Source organism: Gavialis gangeticus, unplaced genomic scaffold (genome assembly GCF_001723915.1).
Source record: "Gavialis gangeticus isolate Ggan-Ray unplaced genomic scaffold, GavGan_comp1, whole genome shotgun sequence".
NCBI classification, from domain to species: domain Eukaryota; kingdom Metazoa; phylum Chordata; order Crocodylia; family Gavialidae; genus Gavialis; species Gavialis gangeticus.
The window spans coordinates 49,589,941-49,599,914 of record NW_017728993.1 but is presented as its reverse complement, the minus strand read 5'-3'; the positions used below and the strand labels follow the sequence as shown (position 1 = coordinate 49,599,914).

General features: G+C 39.4%; 1 protein-coding gene across 2 annotated transcripts in view; it reads left to right on the top strand.

Moving 5' to 3' along the window:
• Positions 1-9,974, top strand: part of COL11A1 (collagen type XI alpha 1 chain) — a 334,641-nt gene that overhangs the window by 269,884 nt on the left and 54,783 nt on the right. For both annotated transcript variants that reach the window (XM_019501723.1, XM_019501722.1), the window contains exons 53-54: positions 398-451; positions 1,900-1,953. In XM_019501723.1, coding sequence (XP_019357268.1) covers positions 398-451; positions 1,900-1,953 — 108 coding nt within the window. The remainder of the gene's footprint in view (positions 1-397; positions 452-1,899; positions 1,954-9,974) is intronic.

The following is a 9,974-nucleotide window of genomic DNA, read 5'->3' as shown; positions in this document are numbered from 1 at the left end:
GGGTGTAGTGTGGGGGACCCCAAGCAGCCCCTCGTAGGCTGGAACTCTGCTACCCCACAAGGGAAAAGCCACAGTTTCCCATGTTTTTCTCCTTCAAAGAATAATCCATTTTTAAAGTTTGTTCACAACCCTTTCATATATTCTTGTGACCCACTTTTGGGTCACAACTCACAAGTTAAGAAACTCCAGTCTACCCTGTGAGTGATATTGTTCCAGCTGATTGTGTTTCTGGAATCTTAAAAATTGATAAATTTTAATAAAGAGCCTATAATGGATTTTTTTTTTAATAAATTTTTAAGAACATATCCTAGGGAAGAGTAGTGCATCCAAACATACAAATAGCATTGCAAATTTAATTAAATTAAGCATTGAGCTTCTTTCTCCCATATTTCTGCAGGGTCAGGATGGTACCGGTGGGGAGAAGGGTGAAGATGGTGACCCCGGTCAGCCTGTAAGTAAACTTGACACTAACAATTTCTGTTTGATGTATTCTTCAATATTAAGAAAAAAAAAAATTAAAATATGAGAATATTTTAAAATTATTTTTCCTTTTACGTTCATTGTAAACTATCCATTCATTTCTGCACTAATCACAATAAGGCTTTGAGTATGAGTGTGATCAAATATAGACACAATTTGTGGTAATAAATGCGTACCTGGCTTCTGTAGGAAACAAGTAGAGATACCCAGATTCCAGTGAAATTCAGTGGGCACATCTACACATGCTGTTAATGCTATAAAGGCATACTGCTCTCTCTGTGCCCTCCCTGTCCCAGTATGGCTCAGCTCCTGGCTCTCCACAGGAGCCAGGAGCTGAGCAGCACTGGGACTGGGGACCTGTATCCTTCCTTGCCCAGCTCGGGGCTGGCCAAAAGTTGTCCCATGTTAGCTTCTGACCTGCCCTAGACTGCTCAAGGATTTCACTGCCCAGCCAGGGGCTGGTGCGGAGCTGTTGCAGAAGTGGCAGTCCCTGGCTGCTCAGGCATTTCTGGCTGGCAGCTGCCTCAGAAGTAGGATTTCCCTGCTTGAGCAGCACCACAATGGGGAGGTGAAGGGGTGGGGAGGGGTAGAGAGCTACCCTGCCCCAATGCTGCTCAGCTCCCAGCTCCTGTCCTCCTATTTTAGCTTATTTGTAGTAAATATTAATTTTGGTGAACATTATGATTGACAGAATTATCTGTAAAGTTGAATGCCAAGACATAAAAATGCGAGAAGCTAAAACACTGTTATATCTCATACTGGCCTACACACATTAATTCCTTAGATCACATTTGTTTATAATCCTAGTGACTTTAGTAGAGTAACGTCAGGGATGAACTTAGTCCTTCATTTTTAACATTTTTGGGGGTATATTATCTATAATGGAACATTTGCCTTTGTAGTAAACGCTGCAAAAGTAATTGAATTCTAACAAAAGTGAATGTGAAATTGACAGCAGTTGCCTAGTTCAGTAACAACCTAATCAGCCTCTACAGTGTAGAGAAACCCACACAAAGGCAGAAGATTGAAAAACGTAAGAACAGTTTTAATTAAATGAGGCAGTTAGCTAACATATTATTCTGTTACATCTTTTAGTTTGAAATGTTTTCCAATAACTAACAAAAGAAAGGGAACAAAACCCCTCAATATGGTTGTGTTTGATTCACTAAAATCCCAGATTGGGTTCTAAATACATTCAGGCTAAGATTTGCTGAGTAATCGGGCATCATTTTTACCCACATTTCTGATTTTAACCAACTATAAAGTTCTTTTATTTAATGAAAGATGCTATATTATTTCAAATTACATTTGTTGTGCTTAAGGGTGTGTGTGGGTGGGGGTGGGGAGAGAGACTTTTTTTCTTTACTACCATTCATCAAATGGCCTTGAAATATTGCTATGGATCATTTGTATTTTCAGGGTCCACCAGGCCCTTCAGGTGAAGCTGGCCCACCTGGTCCTCCTGGGAAGAGAGTAAGTAATTTCTGTCTCTTATACATGTTTCTGATCAGGACACTGTGTTTTAAGGAGCTTCTAATTGGCTCAGATATTTGTTACCAGTGTTATTCCTATTTTATATGATAATTGCAACATTTGCAATATGGTTGGGTTTGTTTTACTATTCAAAGAAAGACATATAGATTCATGATCAGCCTAGAAAAGAAGAGGTTTTGAAAAGGGTGTCTTTGGCCTGTGTTGGCTTTGAGACTTGTACTAGGATCAGAAAAGAACTCCAACCTCCCAAGGAAGAGTATCAGGAGATAAGGTTCTCCTGCATCATATTGGAACAAAAGACAGATGGAGCATAATTACTGCCGCAGTTCATAGTGGTGCAAAGTGTTTGTGGTAGAAAGCACTAATGACCAATGTGAAGATAGAGTAGTGGCATGGCTTCAGCTTCAGCCCTATGAGGTAGCAATGAATCCCTGCAAGAGAATTCAGGCCCTTCAGTTGTGGTCAGCTTATTCACCAAATTCAGGAGACGCTCCAGGTACAGTGGGAGAAGACATCTTGTTTCTAACCCACACCTGGGATGCACAAACTATTCCATGGTGATTTGCAAAGATGGTACTTGAGTAGTAATTTGTTTTTACAACAAATTCAGCATCACAGACTATTTTGTTTCCAGTCCTTAATGTCATATTTAACGACTTTGCTTTTAACTCTGGCATACTCTCTTGCAAAGATAAGACAATTTACTTCTTCCAAAAATATGGTTGCCTGAAAGCTCATTAAACTAAGGGAAAACTTGAAATTTCAGAACACAGATAAATATGAAGAATGCCTTTTGGCAATGAAACCTATGATGAAATTCACACTTTTTTTATGATATTCAAAGTTTTGGAAGAAATAGTTGGGACTTTATAACAATGACATAAGTTAGAGCAACAACAAAGCTCTTTTAATTCATTCTGTGGCTGGCCTGACAATGAAGAATCAGGGAGTCTTAACCATCTACCTAATGGCCGCTGCTTGTCCACATTAAGCAAAACATAGACATGAGGAAATATTGATTCCCTATAACCTTTTCTTGCCAAACAAAGAGCCAGAATGTGCCTTATTTCTTTCGCCCCCCAAAATTCAATTTCTGCCAGCATAAGGAATAGCATTCAGAGGTAGCTTTTTTATTCCTGGACAAGAAATGATAATCAGTACAGGTTCAGCTGAGTAACTTCTACCAGCTACTTCCAGTAAATTCATATAGCTTCCCTGAAGTTCAAAAAATGTTTGATGCTTTCTTTTAGTTACAGAATAATAATTAGATTATAATATTTTGTTCCAGCTAGACTCCTGTTTGTCATTTAGCTAGTTTCAAACTGTGCACACTTTTGACCATATTTAAAATCCAAATTCAAGCACACTATTGTGTAAACATTGCTGACAAACCAGAGCAGTCTCATCTATTCAAAGTGAAATATTATGTAGCTAGTGTTGTCTGACAAGCTGTGAAGATGAGCTGTGAGTGAAAAAAAGCATTACATATGGAAATACTGAAAGGTTGATGTTAGAAGGTTAATACAAGACAAAATACTTCAGGAGATCTGCCTTTTATTGGCAGTAGGCAAAAATAATTCTCTAACTCCTATAAAGGGCTTTAAAAATTTGCTAGGTATATTAGGGTATGATGTGGGAGTTGGCCTTTTTCTAAGGCAAGATAAACAAAAGGTATACCAATTAATCAGTCCATTATGATTCCTCCCATAGTACACTGAGATGTAAATATCTCCATATTATTTTATTGAAAAATTCTCATTTTTGGCACTTGAAATAAAATAAAATATGCAAAGTTTTGTGTTTTAAATACATTATATCCACCTTGTAAACAGTTGTAATAGTAAGCATTTCTGCAATTTATGAAGCCCTCTCATTGTTCCTGTATCTTTCAAGTATTACAAATGCAGCTAATCAAAATGTGTAAATAATGCTACAGCTACAGACCTTTGGTGGATGCATCAGCCTAGGTTTGCATTAAAGTAATTAGGCACAGTTTTTACTTAAAAAAAAAAAAGACAGCATCATTAAATGTAAGCTGAAAGCTATTTAACCAAATGTGTTAAATTAGTCAATTTAATAGGCTTCATCAAACGGACATACTGAATTAGTTTTATCTATTTTGCACAATAATCTACTTGCTCCACCAAGTTACAGTTTGTTCATAGCACTGGAAATGATTATGGTATCATTAGCAATTTTATCACTAGAATCAGAGTACGGCTTGATTGGATATTAGCAATTAATATGTTTGCTAATATCCAGTCTGTTCTATACCAAATTTGTATTTGTTCTATACCAAATTGCAATTCACAGCTTTATTTCCTTTAAAGGGAGCTGCTTATTCCCAGCAAAGGATATATTGTATTTGATTGTGTTTAGATAAAAGCACAGGAAAAATGCAAGCACCTATCTACACACCTCCAATTTAGGGTTAATAAAAGAAAAAAAAACCCTGTGTATATCTCTTGCCAAGTAATCACATTCTTGAGTTCTCTAGTAATATACTCTGGAGTAGCAGATTCTGTATTAAATGAATGCTTGAAACCTTAATGCTTGTAGAAAATATTTTGCTATATTTATGTTGCACTTAAAAAAGATAATGAAGGATTTCAGCCTTCATTATTTTGTTAACGCGATGGTACTCAAACTACCATTTGCTAAACTTAATAAGTAATACAGTAGAATTTGTTTTATCAGGAAACCTAGCAAACATCTTCTCATCTGTATCAGGTAGACATGCCATTTCAACAGCCATGCTGCTGCATGTAAAAGTGGAGACTTGTGGCATGACCAGTGTATAACTGGAAAGCAACATTCCTTCTAATCTAATGTATTTTTCTGTCTGTAACGACAAGCTAACTAACCTCAACTTTCATACTTATAAGTGTGGTCCCTAAACACCTCTCTTCACCTACTCTCTATATTCACTCTGTCATTTATTATGATTTTCTCCCTTCCATTTTTCTTTTTTATCCTTTTATCCATGGGTTTTTATACACACACACACAAACACACACACACACATGCATGCCAAATAGTCAGATGATCTGGAATTTTCTGAATCCAATTTCTCTTTTCAGTCATAATAAATTGTATTTATAATTAGTTTCTGAGTTTGGGAAGCTCTGACTTCTTATATTATCACTTCCACATTGGTTCCCCGGGAGATGCCCCAAATAACTAGTTTTTGGTGAAGCAGTTCTTTGGGCCAGTAGCATAATTTGAGAGGGGTGCAATTAGCCTATTAGTAGCTAGTGTAACTTAGAGGGCATGCAAAATGCTTTCCCCATCAGGAGTCTTTGTTATGGCAGGAGCAGGCCTGTGCCACCCACTCACAGAAGCCAGGTAACCTTCTGAAGTTGGCAGGCTTGGATAAGCTTAGTAAGTGGGCAGATATAAACCTGATGACATTCAATACCAAAAAATGCAAGGTACTCCAACTCCGGGGGGAAAAAACCCCACAACACTCTTATAGGCTCGACAGTGCTACACTCGCTAGCACCACAACTGAGAGACATGGGGGCCATGACTGACCACAAGATGAACATGAGCCACCAATGTGATGTCGCAGCTGATAAAGCAAACCAAACTCCACTTGCATCCATAGATGCTTCTCAAGTAAATCTCAGGATGTCATTCTCCCACTGTACTTGGGCTTGGTGAGGCTGCAGCTGGAGTACTGCATCCATTTCTAGGCTTCACTATTCAAGAAGGATGTCAAGAAGCTTGAGAGAGTCCAGATTCATAGATTATAGGGAAGGGACCCAATGAATCATTGTGCCTGACCCCCTACCCCTGGCAGGAAAGAGGACCAAGGTCAGACAACCCCAGCCAGGTGATTGTCAAGCCTCCTCTTGAAGACCTCCAAGTTAGGTGACAGCACCACATCTCTTGGAACCCCATTCCAGACTCTGGCCACCCTTATTGGAAAAAAATTCTTCCTAATGCCCAACCTAAATTTACTCTCCACTAGTTAGCACCCATTATTCCTAGTTACTCCCTGGGGCACTCTGGTAAACAGTGCATCCCCAATTCCCTGCTGTCCTCCCCTGGTAAATTTATAGTTGGAGAGCGATGAGCATGATCAGAGGGCAAGACAATAGGCCATATGTTGAAAGGCTGAGAGCCATGGGACTCTTCACCCAGGAAAAGCGCAGGCTCAGGGGTGACCTGGTGGCTGCTTATAAGTACATAAGTGTTGTGCATCAGGGTCTGGGGGAGCATCTGTTCAGCAGAGCACCCCGAGGGATAACAAGGACCAAAGGTCATAAACTCCTCCAAGACCATTTTAGGCTGGACATAAGGAAAAAAGTCTTTACTGTCTGAGCCCCCAAGGCCTGAAATAGATTCCCTCCAGAAGTGGTGCAAGCACCTACTCTGGACTCATTCAAGAAACGTTTGGATGCTTATCTTGCTGGGATCCTTTGACCCTAGATGACTTCCTGCCCCTGGGGCAGGGGGCTGAACTTGATGATTTTCAAGGTCCCTTCCAACCCTAATGTCTATGAATCTATGAATCAGTCTACACCAGTAGTATGTGGAGGGTGGGGTTGAATGGAACAGTGCCCCTCTCCCATGGATTTGTGCAATGGGAGGTGTAGCTCCTCACCCAGTAGCATATCTGAGGGGGAGGGAAGGGATATGGTAAAGACCAAACAGGACAGCAGGGGCAGCTCCTAGGAAGCTTGTTTTGTCTACTAGACAAGGAGCTACATCTCCTGTAGCAAAACTCCTTTGGGGTGGGGGATGTCATTCAACTTGACACCTCTCCACCTTAATACACTACTAGGCACAGGGCCTTCTATGGCAGGGCAACATGATGCTGCACCTGCCATAGCAAAGTCTCCTGGGGGATGGATGATAGCATATTGTGGTGCGCCCTACTGCTTTGCCAGGGAGGCTGCAGGAACTTGGTACACCTCTGCCTTGGGCAGAAGCTTATATAAAAAGAGGGGGTTTTAATTGTGGCATAATTATCTATATAGTATGCAAAATGTAATGAATATGTTCTGGAAGAAATTAACTACGTTCTGGTTGATTTAAGTCATTATTAATATCTCACAGGCTCTGCTTTTTGGAATTAGCTATTCATGGATGAATTCAGACATATACTTATAAGGCAGTGATTCTCAACCAGGATGCAGTGGTACCCTGGGGCTCTTTGAGAACATTTTAGGGATGCTGAGGAGTGCCAAACAATGTGAGAGACTTACAAACACTATGAGGCTTACATACATGTTTTGCAAGATAAACCCAGAGATTTCAAATTGAAATCCAGAATTGTGGTCTGTCTTAGTTCTTCGCAACCAAAAAACTGCTCTATTAGTTTTTCTATAGTCAAAAGAGGGGGCAAACTGAGAGCAGCCATTTTCTGCAGGGTGCCTTGAGTCTTGAGTCTATCCAGTCTCAAGTCTATCCAGATTGAGTCTAAAACGGTTGTGAACCACTATCATAAGGAATTTATGCTAGTAAATGGTTATAGTGCAAATGATAATAATTGTATGTGGAAATATGTAAGGGAATTTTACACAGTATTCAGAAAACTATAACTGTAGCAAGAGAAAAATCTACTTGGAGCAATTTTAAAGCTAATGAATGAAGGGCCAGATTGTCTGGTTTGCCTGAAAATTCAGCCCTTCAGTCATAAACAATGGGCACATCTACATGTGTGCCCCACTGTGCATTGGTACTGTGCAGTCATTTAATATTTAGCACTAAGTACTAAATGACTGTGCAGTACCCATCAGTACTGTGCAGTCCCAGCAGCACATGAGTTGTTTCTGACCCTAGTGCTCAGAAAATCATTGCTACTGTGCACTAACAGTGGCATTGCGGTTAGTGCCCGCCAATATGTCGCCATAGCATGTCGCCATAGCAATGAGCTACAGCAGTGTAGTATCTCATGTAGACACACCAACTGAGTACTTACAACAATAGATGACCAAAGCAAGACATCTGTTCTAAAATACTATTTGATTAACTTATTGGATCAAAGTTTCTAGAAGACTCAGCACTGGCAAAATTGTGCCTCTCTTTAATATATAGAAATGCTTTCACTGACTCCAGTGAGAACTTAGAAAATGCTAAGTGCTTTTGAAGATCCCATCCAAAGAGGTTTAAAGGCCTTTGCACAAAATGTAGTACAATTTTTTGTATTGTCTCCTTGTTCATATAATCAAAAGGTATTTAGCTGACATGACATACTAACCTTTATTTCAGCTAAATTGCATGTTTTCTTATAGGTTTTAATAATATATGTATAATTAAAATATGTAGAGTATTGTGTATTATGAACTTTTTTGTACTTTTAAAAAGAATTTCTCTAATTTTCAGGTTCTAAAAAGGAACAACCAAAATACGGGGGGGAAATAATAAATATTTTGTTGTCTTGCTTAGGCAAGCCCAGAAACATTCCTTCATGGCTTTGAAATCCTATTGGAATAAATGTATTGGGTTATGTGTAGATTGGACAACTTGTGGCATTAAGAAATAAGGCATATTACCATTTTACCTACTAAAAGGCAAGAGCAATTTCATATTCTCAAAGTAATTAATTACCTTTCTAGGCACTATGGAAAGAATTTTGTTTTCCCTACTGGACACCCAGAGAGCTGCTTATGAGCAAATCTGAATTTCCTGACTAAAGTGTAGAAGTAATACTATTACCCTCTCCCAGAATGTCAGTGCTCCATTTTATAGAAATAGGGAGGTGACTGTGTGTCTTCAGAAGTTGATCCAATTCAAGTATTGGGGGTCCTGTATACATCCCAGAGAGATACTAAGGAACACTGCTGTGTTTTAGTCAGCTAACTCAGAGTTGTTCTCTAGTACAGGTACCTATACACATGCTTTGACATATTCTAATTAGAACGCTCTAGTATTGCCACAGTATCACGTGTATAAGGTCTTGCAGATTTAAAAATGGCTGCTGAGGCACTTTAACTAATGCTTGTCAAATGAGCTTTAGTTAAAGTGTCCCTGCTCTAATTAAAGTGCCTTCCCCTCCCTGAGCATGTGTATAGGCACCCTATACATGTGCAGCGAGGGTGCTCTGACATGCTGTAATTACGTGTTGGAGCAGACTCAATTAATACAATCCGCTGGAGCATGTTTATTACCACACTCCAGCAATCTCCAGTGTCACATGTATTAGCATCCCCTGGCCATGGGGGGCTTTGAACTAAAGTTTGTTTGATTAGCTTTAGTTCAAAGTGCAGTCCCACATCCCCTGACATTTTCAGCACAGAGATGCTGATGCACATGATGCTGTGGGCGCTTTTAATGAGCGCGGTTCTCAGAGCTTCATTAATTAAAGCACCCCCCCCACACACACACACACATCTCCCAGAACATAAGTGCCCTTACTTCCTATTTTAATCATTTTTATTTCTTTTTATATGCATAAAAACATTAAGCACAAAAGACTGAGAATGGAGTCATCTCAAAATACATACCCCTGAGCACACATTCCTCTGTTATCACCACTTTTTTGAGAAATGCTCAGTGTTTTGGCTTTCCTCTACCGGTCGCCTCTGACAGGATCTATAGTGATGGCAGTCAGCCTAGGGCCTCCAACATGTACATACCATTATATAATGAGTCACTGTGTATATGTGCATTATAGTCTGTGTTGAGCAGCAGGAATATAGTGGTCTACTGGCTTATCTGGAGTACTGATAGCAGGAAGAACTTTGTTCAAATCTTTTCCTGATATGTGATCCTTCTTTGTTGTAGGCAAGACATTACATTCACTATCTGAGCTCCCCCTTCTGTAACATAAGGATTAAAAACTTGTTTATCTTACTGGGTGTGAGGAAGGTTATTTTAATATTTATAAAGTGCTTTCAAGATGCAGAAGAAGAGTTTGCTTTATAATGTTTAGTTTTACATTAAGCCAATTCTTACATCTTTATCTAGGAATCAAGAGATTACCAATACAGCTTGATTTTGGCAATGTCAATTTTGAGCTTGAGCTCTAGGATTTGCCTGTTTTTGTTTTT